The 18,697-nt window shown below is 41.1% G+C and overlaps 1 protein-coding gene across 1 annotated transcript in view; it reads left to right on the top strand.

The window, feature by feature from the left end:
- Nucleotides 1-983: 983 nt before the first annotated feature.
- The window catches only part of adgrv1 (adhesion G protein-coupled receptor V1), a gene marked incomplete at its 5' end in the record, with an annotated part of 90,227 nt that continues 72,513 nt past the window's right edge, over nucleotides 984-18,697 (top strand). Inside the window, 21 exons of the mRNA XM_079221680.1 lie at nucleotides 984-1,169; nucleotides 1,897-2,046; nucleotides 4,518-4,613; nucleotides 5,740-5,844; nucleotides 6,042-6,155; nucleotides 6,406-6,636; nucleotides 6,881-7,218; nucleotides 7,363-7,633; nucleotides 8,987-9,313; nucleotides 9,844-10,020; nucleotides 10,153-10,376; nucleotides 11,503-11,629; nucleotides 11,782-11,967; nucleotides 12,267-12,447; nucleotides 12,883-13,046; nucleotides 13,136-13,259; nucleotides 13,390-13,650; nucleotides 14,194-14,320; nucleotides 14,508-14,731; nucleotides 15,226-15,960; nucleotides 17,655-18,028. Of these exons, the coding sequence (XP_079077806.1) occupies nucleotides 984-1,169; nucleotides 1,897-2,046; nucleotides 4,518-4,613; nucleotides 5,740-5,844; nucleotides 6,042-6,155; nucleotides 6,406-6,636; nucleotides 6,881-7,218; nucleotides 7,363-7,633; nucleotides 8,987-9,313; nucleotides 9,844-10,020; nucleotides 10,153-10,376; nucleotides 11,503-11,629; nucleotides 11,782-11,967; nucleotides 12,267-12,447; nucleotides 12,883-13,046; nucleotides 13,136-13,259; nucleotides 13,390-13,650; nucleotides 14,194-14,320; nucleotides 14,508-14,731; nucleotides 15,226-15,960; nucleotides 17,655-18,028 (4,722 nt within the window). The remainder of the gene's footprint in view (nucleotides 1,170-1,896; nucleotides 2,047-4,517; nucleotides 4,614-5,739; nucleotides 5,845-6,041; nucleotides 6,156-6,405; nucleotides 6,637-6,880; nucleotides 7,219-7,362; nucleotides 7,634-8,986; nucleotides 9,314-9,843; nucleotides 10,021-10,152; nucleotides 10,377-11,502; nucleotides 11,630-11,781; nucleotides 11,968-12,266; nucleotides 12,448-12,882; nucleotides 13,047-13,135; nucleotides 13,260-13,389; nucleotides 13,651-14,193; nucleotides 14,321-14,507; nucleotides 14,732-15,225; nucleotides 15,961-17,654; nucleotides 18,029-18,697) is intronic.

Here is an 18,697-nt window from a genome sequence, read left to right as displayed (position 1 = left end):
AAAAAAGTACCAAACAACATGCATTCATTCATCGTAGCTATGTTCTTTTTCAACCTTATAAATTTTTTTTACAGGCCTTACGTGTTTCTACCTTTGGCAAGGCGGTGTGGTGCAGGTTATGAATGGGGTGGATAAGAGGCAGCAAGAAGGGGAGACAGGACAGACTGGCTGCAATTTAGCTGGCTCCATTCATTTGTCATGCAGTGTTGTTTTGTTGTGTTAACCATGACAACTGTCTAAGTGTCTTCATCCAGTTTTAGGATTATTCTGGGTGAGAGAGTTTATGGAAAGCAGAAGAGACAAGAGGAGAGAAGTGGCGGGAATAGGGGTGTAGAAGCAAAGGGAGGATGATTGGAGTGAGCAAAGGACCAGCAAAGATGATTAGAGAGAAAAGAGAGTGTTCACAAGGCAGAATTGAAAAGGAGGCTAAACTACTGAAACTACTTGAAAGATCAGATTTATTCTGGTATGACATTAAATGAATGTGGTCAAGAAGAATACACTCAACAACAACTGCTTTACCGCTGTAACAACATAAGGACAGACGCTGTTGAAATTATGGAATAATAATGTAATAATTTAGACCACAATGACCAGCTAGCCTGTCAGCCAGTATGGCTGCACATTTTCAAAAGCCAGGGAATCTGAACATCTGAACACTCAATTCTGCTTGTAGATCATATTCATTTTATTTTGTATAATCTATACTGACTATATATTTTTTTAATTTCTAAGGGCTGATGAGTTTGTGTGTAGCTCTCCTTCTACATTTTTTACTCTGAATTTGAGCAGTATTCACACATATCTCTAAGCCTCTCTTTTTATGACACTGAATGAATAAAAAATAAACTCTCTGTAGCTTTACCAATTTGTAAATATCCTCGTATTTGCCTCTGCTCTATTTCAATATGTGCCAATTATTTCAACCTTTACTCCATTAAAACAAATATATTCTGTTCATGTGCTTCCCCCTTTTTATAGGAATGCTCCCTGCCCTCCTGCTAGCTGGGTTGATTCTGGCTCTGTCCACCCCTGGCACTGCATCTGAGTCAGCCACACTGCGGTTCCTGGGGCAGACTGACTTTGTTGTCAACGAGAGCAACACAGCTGTGATCCGACTGGTTGTGGAGAGAGTGGGAGACCCAGTCAATGTGACAGCTTTGGTTCTGGTAGGACCCGGGATAAACTTTTCATTGATGGCTCATTGTGTATCCATACTCATCAACCTGTCAAGTCATCTATTCAGTTTGTATTTAACTGAACTTAATGACAATTACCTTTAAAAAAAAAAATAAAAATCTATGACAAACAGAGAGACCAGTAAGCAGACCCAGTGTGAAACTGTTTTTCTTTAAGTCACAGAGTGGATTTTTGCTTTATGTCCTCCAAGTGGGGGCTAGTGTCAGCTGCTCACAGTTCTGGTGTCTGGACGCCCAGTGCAGTGTGTTTGGGGGGTTCTTACATGAACTGTTATACCTGAGTTGCTGTATTAATATCAGTATTAATATGTAAAATATCAGGCTTTCATCTTGGGAACAGAAAGTCTCAAAATCAAGCAACTCAAAATCAAGCAGATAAAGGCACCAGTAGAAGGGAAGGCGAGAGAGAGGGATACAATTTCTTCTCTATGCTGTTGTAAAGACCTATGGAACTATTATTTTCCTATTTTCCCAGGCACAAATCATGTTCCTGCAGCATCCTGGGTTCAAAACCATCTTTGATCTTTTGTGCCATGCTGTCTCCAACTTTCTTGTGCCTTTCCGGTTTCTCTCCATTTTACAATTTCAAATAAATGCAAAAAGTATTTCAAACAAAGAAAAAATGAAAACACACAAAGAAGCCTGAATTTAGTTGAACGGAAAGTGATACAATTGAACGTTTGCTTGTTTTACCTAGCTAGAGGGAGTCAACACAGGGGACTTTGAATCCATTAATGCTGCAGCCTTCCTGCTGTCCACTGAGTCCAACAAGACCATTTTCATTGCTGTGAAAGATGATGACTTGCCTGAAGCCGATGAGACGTTTACGTTCAACCTTACACTACAGGTACGTACATTGTTTGTCGGCAATAGTATGTCTGTGTGTGCTTACTTTTTTTCTCCGATGTCTCTTTCTGAATTGATGATGACCCCCTCTCCACTTCCTCGCACACTCCTTTCTCTCTTCTCTCTGGAGCTCCAAGCTTTCTTTCAACAAAGTCCCACTGTTCTAATTCTGCACCTGACTGTCCTAAACCCTAACCCCATCTACTAAGCAATAGGGAGAGGAAGCAGCAGCCATTGCAAACCTGGGAGGTTCTGAGCTCCAAGGTCTTTGATGTGTGTGCTCTATAGGACTTTACCAGGGCAACCTGGGTGGGGCCAAACATTGTGTGTGCTTCTGAGGTTCCTCACTAAAAGACACCTTCTTGAAAATAAACTAACTTTGACAGCCAAAGCCCCACCACACAGTAGATTAAAGTGATTCACTCATTCACTATCCCCATTGATTTTGATGGGCATGTCCGTTCCGAGGATTTCATTTCTGTATATGTTGTGTATTCACCATTGCAATTGACACACTATTGTTGATGAAAGCCCAGTCTGTTACAATGAATCAATGGCTTCACAACTTTTGCTGGCACTACCAAACACACCGTGTCAGGAGAAGATGCAACGAGCTACTTTGTTCTTGTCCAGTTACTCTTAGATCTTTAAAAAAGGACAGATGGTTTCCATCTTTTCTTTTGTAGTTTTTTTTTGTGCTTTTACTAGTATATAAAAGCTAAAGATGTTTTAAAATTTGAAAATGATTTTAATGGGCATACATTGTAACTCCTTGTCAAAGGAATCATAGCCTAGGATGCCTTACACCTAGAGACTATCTCCATGGTTTCATGTAGCCTTTAGCTGTCAAGTATGATTGATGAGCTAGAGGGGCCTCGTCTTGCTGTATTATTGCTTACTAAAAGACCTAAGATAAAGGTCAGTGTGAATCACGTATTGTCAGCTATGTACATTTATAAAACGGAAACAAGTCTGAACAGCTGTCAGCAAGAGTGCCTTTTTTTCTCAACATTTTGAGAAGACACTGCATTTTTGTGTCATCTGGTTAAAATCCAGTAGCAAAAGCCCATATTTAGCCTGCTACCAGAGTGAAAGACCAGATGAGGCCCACTTAGCCCCTCTGTTTACACTACAAGGGAGACAAAGCGTTGGCCAAATGCTACCCTATCAGCTTTCTAAAGGACTGTCAGGAGGATGGATGTGCACTACAAGGGGTGTCATAGATCAAGCGCAAGTAATAAATAAAGGGTTGATCAGTGCACATTTATCTTTCTGACAATTACATCTGTGAAAGTCAGTTTTAATAGAAAATATTGTATTTGTAAAAGTGAATATGACAGAACAGAACTTATAAAGTTATATAAAAACTGTAGAATTGTTGTGGACCAGAACAGGTGCAGCCTACCAGTGCTGGGCAGAAACAGAAGAGCCACACAGTGGGTTGTTGCATGTTGAGGCAGGGTTTATGTAGCTCTGCAGACATATAACAAAGCTGGCTTTTAAGCAACGGATTTGTGTGCGCGAATCACTGTGTATTTGAGTACGATTTTGTTGTTGGGCACAGATGAATGTGTGTGAGCTGCTTCCTGGCTCGGCCAGTGGCTTGGCTTTGTCAAAGCGTGTGGATTCTGTGTCTGTGAATTGACCGCTACAAGAGCTCTGATACAGCTGGGAAAAGCCCTGTTTGAATAGAGTGATGAATGCAAGAGGCACTAAGCACTTTCTTGTTTCCATTTTCACCTTTGCCTGTTCTAACCTTAACACTTTTACATGCTTGCATGCTGTTTTAGTAATAGCTATCAGTTGGATTGTGTTTAGCTGAGACATTGTTTTTGGGGAGCAAATTATGTTTGTAAACCATAGTTTATACTATGTTAAGACTCTCATAGCAGATCATTATCCACAATGCATGCACATATACTAGTTAGTTTGGACGTTGCGAATGAATTTTTGAAGTTTTGTTGGAAGCCTGTGCACTCTAGCTCAGACATGGTGGTTGTCAGCACAGTTGGTTCATGAGATGCTTGTGAAACTATTTGAAACTCACTTAAATGGTGTTCAGAATGAGTAAAACCTTCCTTGCACAGATCATAGGTAATGGTTATTTTTGTTGCGTTAACAAGTCACAGTATAAGCCTTCGTGAAGTTGCGGTGTGATTTTTAAGCCCGGTGAGATCATTGTGAGTTTGTCAGGTCTTAGTGCCGAATCACAGAGCACAGCACAAGTCCTGAGGATGTGTCCTGCTGTGAGCTAACCTGACAAATTAACCAGGCTGCGACCACTACTTCCTGTCTTAGTGTCTTCTCATCAGGGCCTCTCAGTGGAAGTAAAGAAATGAAGTGAAGACAATAGATAAGTAGGGCGTTCTGGCTTTTCACATGAGTACAGGTGCCGAGGAGGTTAAGATGTCTTCAGGTACATACTGTATAGCCTGGTTTTATCTAATCCTTTCATTTCTCCCTGCTTTCCAGAGCTCCTCGAATGGCGTGACACTGGGAAAACCAAATAAGGCAACCATCACAATCCTGTCGAATGACAACGCCTTTGGAATAGTTGGCTTCAACTCAGTAAGACACGTCTTTTATCCATCCTTTATCTTGTATCCATTTGTTCCCTCAGTTTAGTTTCACCCATTACAGTCCACCACTTTATATTATAACGAACATTAATCCTTCATAAATGCCTGTGGACACCAATATTGGGAAACTTTGCTGTTGCCACACCAACCTGCACTTATACCATAGGCATGCACTTGCATTTGCGACTAATTACCATCTTAGTAAGTAGTAGTAGAAAGTAAAGGATCGGGCGTGGAGTTATTTGGACCCACCATTGTTAAGAGTGGTTTAATCACGCGAGTATTGTGGTAGAAGTGACCGTCTAGTGGTTGTGGTTTTCCAGACGTAATTAAAACAACAACACTCACTTATTAGTGGAAGTTTATAGTGTTTCCATAGTAATTGTGGTATAACTGTTTGCCCTACCACCCCCAGCTAGTCTCAGATGCTGGATAATGATTTGGCTTGCTTAGAATCAATAAAGGCCTACTGGCCTTGGGAGATGGGTTTTTGTCAGAGTACTAAATTAATTCCTGTTTTGCATTTATTTGCTTTCTATATCTTCTCCATTTGCATTCTCCTGAATTTATTTGGTCATGGCAAATTGATAAGAAATGCAAAATGGGATTTCAATTTCAAAATTTTAAGACCACAATAAGGACTTCCAAAAACAATGACATTTTATGAGATATTTACTCCATGTTGCCATTGAATGTAGTTGTTATAGCTGCCTATACAGCTACGATCACGTTGTGTCTGTGTCTCTTTCAACTAAACTTCACTTCTTTGTGAGCATGACATTTTACCTGAAGTACTGCTGCCAAAGCTGTACACATAGTAAAATATATCAAATTAAAAACACTGAGATTAGAACAGATTTATTCTCTATTATGTAATGATCAGATACAAATTGTGTAGCAGTTCCAAAATTGAGAAGATTGAACAACAAATTTGACATGTCCAATTTACACAACAACTAATACTTTGTGTTTTTGTGTGTTATTGCAGTCTTTCAAATATGACATTTTTCTTCGTTTCAGATTGAGATTAAGAAATTGTGTTCAAATTGATTAAATTGAACTGACTATGAACTATGCTTTGTCTCTTTCACTGTTTCAATCTCTTTTCATCTCAGACTGAAGAAATTGTAGTCGATGAACCAAGAGGAAGGAACCATTATGTGCCATTCACCCTAGTTAGAGAAAAGGGAACATATGGGACTGTCAACGTAAACTTTGAGGTGAGAGGGCAATGAACTGTACATCGTACTAACAACCCAAAGACAATGAGCTTCACAGTCGCTGACAGACAGTGTTGTATATATGTTTCTGACATATTGGCTCGTTTTAAGAGTTTTGAATACAATCTTGTTAGTTAGCCGCATAGAGTACATGGGCATGTTGAAGTATGAACATCACTGTGACTTCTCCTGTTCAGATCTCTGAAGGTCCCAACCTTGCCATTGATGACCTCAGTCCAGACAGAGGGAACATCACCATTCCTGTAGGACAGGCTGTTGTGCACTTTAGTATCCTCATTAAGGATGACCAGGTAATGAACAAATTCCTTATTTAACGCTGAATTATATACGTAACAAAGCTTGTGCCTGTCACTTCATCCATCCATTCATAATTATTTCATAATTGTTTATGTTTAGTATTTGAAAATAATATCCAAATTGTCTTCATGAGTTTTACATTTTTAAAGGACACCTTTTTGAAAGGGGCAATCAGGTTTTTTGAAACAGCTGCATTCGATTTACAACTGTATGTGAATGTGTTTCCTTTTCTTTGTTGGCCAGATCCCAGAGGATGATGAGGTGTTTTCAGTCAGGCTAACGACCGTGGCAGGTGGAGCCCTCCTCAAGCCCAATGCCAGCAGTGTCCAGCTGAGAATCCGGCGTAATGACAGCCCACTGCGGTTCTCCCGCTCTAACATGGCAGTACCAGAGTCCGCTGGAATCATTGCCCTCAATGTGACCCGTGGTCGGTTGACTGAGGATGGTCCACTCATCGGTTCTGTTGACACAGAGGTTCCTTACTTTCAATCCAGTTATTTATTTACCTAGGCTTTTGACTTTTAAGAATAGGGCACAACAACGTTAATTATATAGACATACAGTATACTATATACTGTGTGTGTGTGTGTGTGTGTGTGTGTGTGTATATATATATATATATATACATTTTTATATACATACGTACATAGTATATTGATGCAGAAAAAACAAACCTAAGACAAATATATATAAACCATCTGTACTATACTGTCTTTAGGTCTCTGTCGATTACATGGTGGTGAGCAGTGGAGGACAGGGCAGCGCCACACCAGCTGTGGATTTCCTCGACCTACAGCCAGTCAGAACAGTTATATTCCCTCCATTTGTCTACCAGACCAGCCTGTTGTTCGAAATCAGTGATGACATTGTGCCAGAAATTGCAGAATCCTTCCACCTGGTTTTGCTGGAGGAGACTATCCGAGGAGATGCAGTGCTCATATCACCCAATGCTGTGCTAGTGACCATTGAGCCCAATGATAAGCCTAATGGTGTCCTGTCAATCAGCAGCAGCGCAGTCATTCAGCCAATAACCATCAATGAAGACCTGACAGAGAGGTTGGGGAATTTACAAATGTTTATGAGTGTGACCATGAAAAAATGTATTATCTGGCATTAAATGGATACAATGTGAGCGTCATAATACAAAGAAAAACATCCAAGATTATTGTGTCTTTAACCGTCCTCAATCATTTCCCCCAGATTTGAAGGAATCATAATTGTAAGAAATGGAGGCAGCTATGGTGCCGTGTCCGCTAACTGGTCCATCAGTAGAAACTCCAGTGACCGCTCTCCAGTGTCGGATGATTTAAGGCCTTCAGAGGGGACGGTGAGATTTGCTGCTGGTCAGGTGACAGCTGTGATTCCCATCAACATTGTGGCAGACGATCAACCTGAAGAAGCAGAGGCTTTTGTTTTCAAGCTGCAAAACAATACTTTACCTGGAAATGCGGAGGTCGACGAACCAATGGAGGTCAGTTTTGAGGAGACCTTAGATAGGCCAATGATTATTATTTAATATGTTGCTATAGTGGGTTTGTATCAAAGAGAGAAGAGATTGAGAAGGCTGCACTTGTTAGGGAACAAAACCTCCAGATGTTGTGCATGTGTTATGCATGTGTGAGTGTTTGTGTGCCTACTGTAAGTCACAGTGGCAAACTTGGCACATTCTGAAAAAGTCAACCCCTTAGTGTGTCACTTTGCTCTGTGGGTGTTCCCTTAATGTGGCTGAATCAAAACAAAGCGGAAACATCAGGCACACTGTGTGTGTGGTGTCTGTGTGTTCTTTTTTAAAATGCGTGGGTGAAGTGGTGACAGGTTTTTTTATAGCTTCCATCTTTGTCCAAGACTCTTGGCCATGTGTGAAAGCAGTGGGCAGATCTAAGCCTTATTTATATTGAAGGCATGAGATGAGACGCATAAAAACTCTGCTTTGGTCACATACAAACACACATCAGAACACCACCTCAGGTTGTGAGGTCATAGGGACACTTTGGCATCTGTACAGAGAGAGTAGGCTCAGCAGAAATTCCTTGTAAAAAGCATCACAGTCGGATAAGTCAATCAGCGTTAATTGTTTTTAATGTTAAAGATATTTCACAGACATTACACTGAGCTGTAAATTGTCTATTGTGAGCATGCCAGGGAATGCATCAGACAAGTGCAGGCTTCAGGAAAATGAATGAGCCTAAGTTGAAATGCTCATAAAAACTACTCTAGCAGTCTTAGCAGAGTTAATTAAAGAGGATGCCACTCTAAAGTTAGCTCAGGGCCCTTTTATTTGACTACTTTCAGTCTTACTTGTTTTCTTTCCTCTCCCTGTTCCTCACCTCTCCTTTCTTCTTCTCGTGACCCAAGATATAATCTTAGTAACACAAAAACAGGATGCACAACAACATCCTCCAAAGTAATTGATGGTAAATGTGGGCTTCATTGCAATTATTCCCTCACATCCTTAAGATCAATCAGCTTCCTTCAGCACAGGGGACGAACTGCACATGTCTTGGACTTGTACCCCATAAGCAGTGCAGTGCAACTAAGGCCCATCTGTCAAACTTGTAAAAACAAAGCAAAGTATAGAAGGCTAATTGTACTCAATTTAAATATGAGCATATTATAATATTAATCATCAATAGCTTCAACCCAAGCATTCATTTCATTGTGATTTTGGGGGGCAATTTGCAGACCAACAGGAAGGGACTATTTGAGGCAATAAGTAGCAAGGGTATAGTTAATCAACAGTCAAAATGTAATATATGTACACTTCTCCATCCTTATGCGGATTTGTTAATTTTATTGCTACTCTTTATCTTGTCTGCCCCCCCAGATTGTGTTCTACATCCAGGACAGTGACAATGTCTATGGGCTTTTTCGTTTTGACCCAGCAAAAGAGCAAAGCATCCAGAGCCAACCTGAGGGTCGTTTCCTTTCGCTAAATTTCCTACGAGAAGGTGGTACACTGGGTGATGTGTCTATGGCCCTCACCGCCCTCTACATTCCTGCAGGCCCGATAGACCCGGCACTGGCCGGTGACCAGGTTCTGAATGGTAGCAGGTCCGTTAAGGTGGTGTTTTCCCGTGAACGGATGGTCCACGTCATACTACCAATCAGGAATGATGCTTTTCTGCAGAATGGAGCTCATTTCTTAATACAGGTAACAACGCTGGAAACAAAGTACAGAGCAACACATACAGTAAGCGGCACACATGTGGATGAAATACATATAAATATTTTTTTTTTTTTTCTCAACATTATGCAAATGCATATCTCAAAATGTGCTTTTGCTGTTTGTGTTTGCACTTGTGACCAATCCGTGCCATCCAGACTTTAAGTGCCTCATTTACATGTGTGAACGGTTTGACACTGGCACTCAAATCTGCCATGTTGCTATGGGATTTGCCCAACTGTCCAAACTAACAACACCACCTAAAGCAAGCAAAAAGTTAAAGAAAGGCTTCCTTCGCATCCTTTAGAAACATAATCACGTCACACACTTTCAGTGAAACTTTAATTATAGGAGTTAATGGAGCACCAACAGGTCATTCAACACATCTTTAAAAGCCACAGAACAGAAATAACTAGATGATAAAGAAAGATCTATATATTTGATAAATTAATTATTATAGTAACATCCTACCTGTTTGAGCCTTCAATTAATTGCACTGTTTCTTCTATTTCCCCTAGTTGAAAACACTGGAGCTGGTTGATATAAACACCCCAATTCAGTCAAACAGCCCACTGTTTGGGGGACCTCTTAACCTGACCTTGACTGTCACCCCTGACATTGCTAATGGAGAAATTGGCTTTACAAGTAACACCACGGTGGTGGTTTATGAACCAGAGGACAGCAATACCAGCACAGTAAGATATGACCCCCGTTTTAGCGATGCAAACAGTATCAGTTCTATGATGCTTGTCTCTATTGACTTGATCTTTCTGTATGTGCATACAGTATGTATTGGTGGTTAATTTGATTGATGTCTGGTGCTGCAGGTAAGCCTTCCCCTGCGCCGTGATGGAACAGACGGTCAGGCTGAAGTGTTCTGGAGACTTCAACCAATTGGAAACAATATCGTTGCGATAAGTGTTAAAGATTTGGAGCCTCTAAGTGGCTCTGTGGTCTTCCTCTCCGGGCAGAGTGATGCTACCATCAACTTTACCATCATGGCTGACAATATCCCTGAAGTCAACGAGACCTTACTGCTTACTCTGGATAGGTAGGGTATTCAAATCTTGGAAAAGTTATCGTTAACCAACATAATTATTGTTTTTTTGTTAATTACCTGCGAGTCATATTAGACCCTTCTGTTCTGCCCATAAACACAACTGTAATACATAAACCTTTTGGTATTTAGAATGTGAAGCTGATATTACGTATGTAATGTCTTCGACCCATCTCATACAACGAGCAAGTCCAGTGTAATTGGAAAGGCTAAGTGGGTGCTGTCTCATCCCATTCCTTTTGTTTTCTCCTTTGGTGTGTGTTTATGGTGGTGTTTTGGGGGTGGGTTCATCTGTTAGTCTATGTTCTGATGAGAACGGCAGCTTTCTCTCCCTCCCACTCCTCCCTTGTAGGGTGGAGACTGCACGCTTTATAGTGTACTTTGGGTAAGTGGAGAGTGGAATGAACCTGGGCCTTTTGTGTGGCGTGAATCAAGACTTTGTTTTTCTGGGAAGGGCCTACTTCAGGATTTCTGGGGTCTTTGGTTGACCAGGGGATGAGGGGGGAAGGGTGGGTGGATTCAGTGATGGTGTGAAAAAAGGGAACCCAAAGGAGAGTGGTTGTTGGGGGCAAATAGAGAATCTTTTTTATGTGTTTCACTCTAATTTAGCCAAGCTTGATTGTGTCCCACTTTAAAGATGTTAGTGTTTGTATGCATGCAGTGTCTTGGCTTTGACCTTTTCTTTGGAGTTGTTCATTCTGTCATGTCTTTCTCTCTAATTTATTCGTTATGTGGCGCTTACTTGGCTCCTATTTCTCTCAACATACACACACATACATTACCTACCCCCAGCCCAGTGGAGCAATAAAGATGCAGGGATGCTCTTGATTGACATTGTTATTAAAAGTGGCCTAAACAGCAGGAATACAACATATGGAGTCAATAATTAAAATGCATCACACAATACAAGGAAGTCATGAGGAAGTTTAGATCAAAGTTGAGCTGTTTTCTCATTTGATATCACTTGATGTTTCCGAAGCTCAAAACACACCACAAAAGAAAAAGTCTTAAGACATTTTCATTTCAGAGTTTTCATCTACTGCACAATGTAGGTGCAATGACTTGAGTGGTCACTTTCTATTATGATCTAATACTGTTTATTTGTGTGTATGCGTTCTAGGAGTAATGTTGAAAATCAGATACTGAAAGCTGGCTTCACCAGCAGAGAGGTTGTCATCATGGAGAACGATGACCCTGGAGGAGTCTTTGAGTTCTCCTCAGTCTCCAGAGGTCCATTGGTCATCAATGTAAGTCTTGAAACTGCAACTTAAAGTAATTAAAGTATCTATCCAGCTAAAAAAAAAACAATGTGAAGCGACTCTTACATTACATCCACATAATGTTATTTTGTCTGTTTTCTCTTACTATGGTCACATATGTCAACTTTAAACTTACCTAGGAGGGTGAGGCTGTGGAGCTGCATGTGGTCAGAGCCAAGGGACAGCTGCTGAAACAGCTGGTGCGATATGCTGTCATGCCTGTTGGCAACACTGAATTCTATGGCGCCACTGGCATCCTGGAGTTCAAACCAGGAGAGAACGAGGTGGTAGTGGCACTGTTTGCAAGGCCTGATGGGGTGCCTGAGGTAAGAGCATGGTCAATTACATGCCAAGCTTTATGTTTTATATAATTCATTTTTAATTCACTTCTAAATGGTCCTCCCGGTCTGATAGTGGTCAACTTATGTTTAAGCTAGTAAAAAAAGAACTAGGCTTAATATCTGTATTTGCAACATGAAAACTGTGTGTGTGTGTGTGTGTGTGTGTGTGTGTGTGTGTGTGTGTGTGTGTGTGTGTGTGTGTGTGTGTGTGTGTGTGTGTGTGTGTGTGTGTGTGTGTGTGCGCGTGTGTGTGTGTGTTTTTGTACGCATGTGTGTTCATACAGCTGGACGAGACCTTCTCTGTGGTACTTAGTAGCCACAGCACTCCACCCAGTCGCCTAGGCAACTACAGGGAGGTCAACATCACAGTACGGAAGAACGACGACCCCTTTGGGGTAGTTGAGTTCATCCAATCAGGACTGACAGTGGCCATCAATGAGAGCAAAGGGGACGAGATGCACCAAGGTACTTAGTAGTCCTTTAGATAATAGTGATACTTTTCTATGTCAAGTTGTATCTCATTGACACTGAAAATGGACCTAAGCTGGACTGTGATTAAAGTTTGGTATTTTAAGCGTACCATGTTTGTGTCATGAATAAGAATGTGTTAAGAACATAAACATGGGGAACAGTTATTTTAGGCCCAACTCAGTGACGATGCAGTCCAATATTCAATCTGGTCCTGAGAACAGGGAGAAGCACAATGTTCTCTCAGTCTTTAGTGAATGTATCACCAGTGTTTCCAGGCATAAATGGGAACTGGACGACAAAAAACGTATGAAGTTTAACTGTGAGGTATAAACATACTTTATTATTGGAATTTGTCAAGAGAAATGCACACAAGTTAATGATTTAAATATCTGAATGCATCATCTTCCTTCTCATCTGATTAATCTTCAGCGGTGTTCCCTGTCGTGAGGAACAAGGGTCATTTCGGAGAAGTGTCAGTTTCCTGGGCTTTGGAGCCAGCCTTGTCAGGAGACATCAGTCCCCTCCAGGGAAACATCACCTTCATGGAAGGGGAATACCTAAAAAACCTCACTGTCTTCTCCATACCTGATGAGGTAAAATTATAAAGTAAACTCAAAAAGGCCTGTAGTCCAAATTTGAGTTACATTTATTTGTATAAATATTTATATTTTTTTTATTTAAGATCCCAGAGGACATGGAGAATTTCACCATCACAGTGTTAAATGCTACAGGTGGTGCGAGACTGGGAAACATACTCAATGCCAGTTTACAGATAAATAAGAATGATGACCCCATTTACTTTTCTGGTAAGGATACTGTTCAGATTACTGTTTATGAAGGATAATATATTGATATGTTAAAGCCACAGTCATTGACTCCTTTCCTCCCACTCCCCCCCCCCCACACACACACACACACACCATGGCCTCTCCTCAGAACCTGTGGTCGTGCGGCTTCAGGAAGGCGGCCTGGCAAACTTCACTGTGTTGAGGGCAGGGCGGGCAGACTTTGTTGCCACAGTGATGTACCGTGTGGGCTACGGAGAAGCATCTCCAGGTGACCTCACCATACTGAGTGATGACATGTTGCTGGTGTATAATGCGGGTGAATGGATGAAGAACATCTCTGTGGCTGTGGAAGATGACAACATACCTGAGACTGATGAGCCCTTCACCATTGTTCTCTACAATGCTACCGGTGAGTACTATGCCTCCTTTGAAACAAATGGTTATCACAGGGTTGTACTGTATAGTATCAGGATATTTCATGTGACTCATGTGCTTTGTCAGGTAATATACTGGGTATCATATCTTCATACATGTTGGTCCCTTGAGATAATGAAAAAGTATAATTTGCATCCCCTCCAAGGATTAAAACAGCTGAAAGTAAGTTGCTTGTCTCATTTGAAAGCTCTCTCCTAATACCAGTATTGTTTTGTTTGTCAGGAATGGGAATGAAAGACCTGTGGGCCCCAACAGGACCTTAATTACCATACTCCAGACTTTCTAAAACACAAAGAACAGCTACTCCACTAGCCTCTCTCTGTCTATTGATTGACATGGAGTAGAGTGGAGTAGAGTAAGGGTTAGAGCTCAATTAAACACCTTCTGGGACTTAGATACGCTTTACCTTTCCTGTTTAATTTGGAGCAGATTTGCATGTCTGGTACTCGTAGTCCAGCAAATTGAAGTATGTGCTCGTCGCTCGTAATCCAGCCTGACAATATGAATATGTACACAGGTGATGCCGTTGTGTATGGAGCAAACACAGCTACTGTGGTGATTGAGGCCAATGATGATACCAATGGGATTTTCTTCCTGGAAGCAATAGAGAAACCTGTCGAAGAGGGAAAGACCAATGATTTTTAGTAAGAAATAGGCCTTCATTTCATGTTTCTTTTGTGCAACACATCTGGTTTCATGCTCATATACACTTAATTTGAAGAATTAATCCAAATTGAAAGTATTTTCTATGCATTGAAGTTATACATTTTCACAATACAAAGTTTTCTCCTGTATTCTATGAATGAATAATTACTCTTTTCCCTGTTCCAGTATTCTGCGTGCTCGTGGGCATTTTGGTAATGTTACAGTCTTCTGGCAGCTGTTTGCCAATGACTCAGTGAGTCCTCTGGAGGAAACCCAGGAGTTTACTAACACATCCGGCTCCATCACCTTCACCACAGGGGAAGAGACTAAGCCTATTGTCTTGGAGGCCATCTCAGATAAGCTTCCCGAATTCAATGAGTTCTTCGTCCTCAGGCTGGTTAATATCTCAGGTGAATTCAGGTTAAAGTGACATATTTGTCAAATTTGAGAGATAAATTGGCGACATCTTGCAGTGATGTTGCAGATCGCAAAAATTTGAAAATGCGAATGGTCCTATCTAGAGCCAGTGTTAGATTTGTCGCTCCATATCTAGATGCAAACGGCTCATTCTGAGGTTACAGGAACTCAACAATTCTTATTTTCAGGTGATTATACACTGAAGAAAACATACTTATTAATATGATATTCAATATCTGCCAGAGGATGCCCCTAAATGCTACACACTGTTCCTTTAAAAGATGTGAATAATTGAATCAATTTATAAAAGCGGCAGCGGCTATAACAAATATTTTACTGTATTTGAGTTTGAACTTGACATGACATTTCATTTGAGTCTTCAGCTTCAATATCTCAAGAATGATATTAAAAATAACAAAAAAGGATTCATTTAATTTATATTGTTGTCTTCAAAACCTTTAAGATTTTTTTCTATAATTTCTTTAAGGTGGTTTTCCAGGGGAAGGTGGACGACTAGCCAATACTTCTCTGACTGCCTTGATTCTCATCCCTTTTAATGACGATCCATTTGGTGTCTTTGCCATCGCTAACAGCAACTTGGACCAAGAAATAGCTGAAGATGTACTCTCAGAGGACGATATGGCTGATGTTGCTTCCTTCACCATCCTCCGACAGCAGGGTACTTTTGGTGATGTGCGGGTTGCCTGGGAGATTGTTTCTGGACGCTTCCCAGAGGGCCTTCCTCTGATGGATGACCTGCTCCTTCTAGCCTCCTTCCCAGACGAAGTTCAGCTCAGGCCTCATGCCAGGCGGCACCACTCAGCCACAGACACATGGTTTTTCACTGGGCTTCCAGGATCTTACGGGACTATCTCTCCTGAAGATGGGCCTGCTGATGTTGGAAACTTCACCTTCTCTGCTTGGCTTGTGCCCGGACCAGACACTGACGGCTTCATAGTCTGCAAAGGAACCAGGAATGGGACCCTGTATTATGGAGTGAAGGTCCACACCAATGAGTCTCATGTCATGGTGATGCTGTATTATACATTGATAGGATCAAACAATTCCCAAGTGGCCCGGGCCACTGCTGATAAATTTGTAGAAGATAATTCCTGGTTACATGTCATCATTACGGTTGATGATGGGATTATTGAGTTCTTCCTGGATGGGAACCCTATTCCTGGAGGACTGAAGAGCATCAAAGGAGAGGGCATCGCTGATGGTGAGCTAATTTATCAGATATTTATCAAACATAGCAGAGTGACAAATATCAGGTTGTTGAGCATCATCAGTCCCCATCATATCCCTGTTTGTTGCGTTCAACCTTTTGTTTTTAGCTCCAATTTGTCCGCACAGTTTGTCTGTGTTTAGCATATGTTGTCATGATTTTCAAGCAATTTACTTGTTTCATGCTACTTTGAAAACTCCATATCAAATGATAATATAACACATCATGCAAATATGATGCTCATTGGAATTCATACAAATGTTATGTTATCGATCTTGCAGTGTCTAATAATCTTTTACATTTACATTCAAAATGTCAAAATGTAAACTAAAGGCCAAATAAATGTGTGTGTGTGTGTGTGTGTGTGTGTGTGTGTGTGTGTGTGTGTGTGTGTGTGTGTGTGTGTGTGTGACTGTGTGAGACTGTCTGAGACTGTCTGGGGATAGAGTTTCAAGCTTCTCTCTCATTGTTCCCATGTGGAATGAGAACAAGTCTTCTTACAAACATAATGCAAATACACTCACACACAGTTACACACATTCACACACACGCACCCACCTCTCAGTCATTTCCTCATTGTTCAGGACTACTGGAACTCTGCTATGCTTGAGTGACCACTTAGACTCAGCGCTGCTGGATATTGTTACTGCTAAAGGGAATCAACCGGCATCTTCTTTTCTATCAATTTTCTCTAATTAATGGAGACAATAGTCACAGTCTGCAATGGACCCGAAGCTCATAGAGGGGAAATATTCAGATGGTTCTTTGGCTAACTTCAATCACAGTAGACTTATACATGATCATCAATCATGTCATGTGTTATTGTCTGCTACTGGTAACTCAACCCACAGAGGAATTGTTTTTGTGTCAGGGCTTTATACTTGCTCACTGTGGCAGATGTCCTGCATTTGTCCCATTTTGTCCCAGTACAGGAAGCGATAGGCCCGAGAGGTGTAAGTATATAAATGAATAATGAGAAAGAGCCAGATCTGGGCATTTGGTGGCCTTTAATCAAGATTATGTTTGTGCTCCCAATACACTCCAACAGAGCAACCACATTTTATTCCACCATTAACAAAAAGACGATCCCTTGTTAATGTCATGGAAATCGACCTCTGGGTCAAACAAAGTCTCATTAGTCAGTTGCTAATATCTCGCCAGATCTCAATCAATTAAAAGCTCAGGTGTGAATTTTAAAAACTCTGATAAAACTTTAATGCACAAGGGTTATTCTATAAAACAAATGTGTCAATATGTGGTTTTAAAGCTTGCAAACGATACCAGAGATATAAGATATAACTATGTGACAAAATTGAGAGTTTCAGGAATTAAGAGTAACACATTCTGTAGTTTTGAAGCCTCTTATGCTATATTGAAACTTGTTCAACACACAATGTTCTTGTTTGACATGTAGATAACAGAGCACAGGGAATGCATCCACAGTTAATTAATTGGAACTTATGATATATGTGGGTGTGCGTGTCAATGTTTGATGGCAGCTTGTGACCAAGGACCACATTAATTCAGTGAATTTGAATATATTTTTCAGCATCATGTCTGTCATATCATATCCTGTACATTTGTGCTTGAAGCAGTGATAGTGATTTGTATTACTTGTATATCCAACCATTTATGCAGCTTTATTTCATTTTCTGTATGAAATATATTGTACTGTCTTTTTACACTAGGACCTGCGTCGGTGTTTATAGGGTCGGATCCAGAGGGTGAACAGCGATACACAGGCCTTCTCCAAGATGTTCGCTTGTACAGTTCGAAGCTGAAGCGCAGCCACATTCACGAGCTTCACACCCAGCCTGCTAAAACAGACCTGCGTAACATCTCTGGTTACCTACGGTACTGGCAGGAGGAGAGGCAGAAGTCGTTTGTGGTGGAGGCCAGGGATGATAATGAGGAGGAGGGAGAGGAAGTGTTTTATCTCCAGTTGGTAGCAGTTCACGGTGGAGCACGCCTCCCTTTCCCCAGACCCACTGCTACTTTGCGAGTCATGAAGAGTGACAATGCCAATGGGCTTTTTGGATTCACTGGTGCCTGCATTCCTGATGTAAGTGCAAAATATTTAGTCAGTGGCATTTGGTCGACCATTTTTGCTGCATTGAGCATCTATAAACACCTCATGGGCACTGCATTTATGACATTTTGTATGTAACGTAATGTAAACCAGACTGGTAATCAAAGGAATTGATAATCCTTTGAATAAACTAGAGTATAGTACTAGTACAGTAGCATGTGTTAATGTAATCATTCAGTTTTGTCTATGTATAGAAACACGTGTAATGTAATCCAATTGGTTTGACAGTCCCTGTACTGCTGCATATTTCATCAGTATTCATGCATGGCTGCAGGGAGAGCATGCTCTCAATTTTTAGTTGGATTGGATGCATGGGCTCTCATGATGACCCCTCTCAGGTATAGAGCGACAGCTGGTTGGGCTGCAGAAGGTCTGCCAGTCAGGACATTCCTTGAGAAGTGGATAAAGAGTTCCAGCACTGGAGACGGGAGATCTAGTTCCTTGTTGCCATCAGGACGACAGGTGTCAGGGCTGGGGATGGCATTCCATCAGAACGAGGGGATCTTCTTTATATCCTTGATCCTTTGGGGATGAATACATGTAGAAGCATGTAGGCTATCAGGTGCTTTCCTGTCTAAATCAGATTATTAGTGTGCTGGAATTAGACTGGGTTGTTAACACAGTTGGTAAGACCAGCTCATT

Source organism: Taurulus bubalis (genome assembly GCF_910589615.1).
Source record: "Taurulus bubalis genome assembly, chromosome: 8".
NCBI classification, from domain to species: Eukaryota; Metazoa; Chordata; class Actinopteri; order Perciformes; family Cottidae; genus Taurulus; species Taurulus bubalis.
Note: the sequence above shows the minus strand (reverse complement) of the source record. Positions and strands in the feature narration are given on the sequence as shown.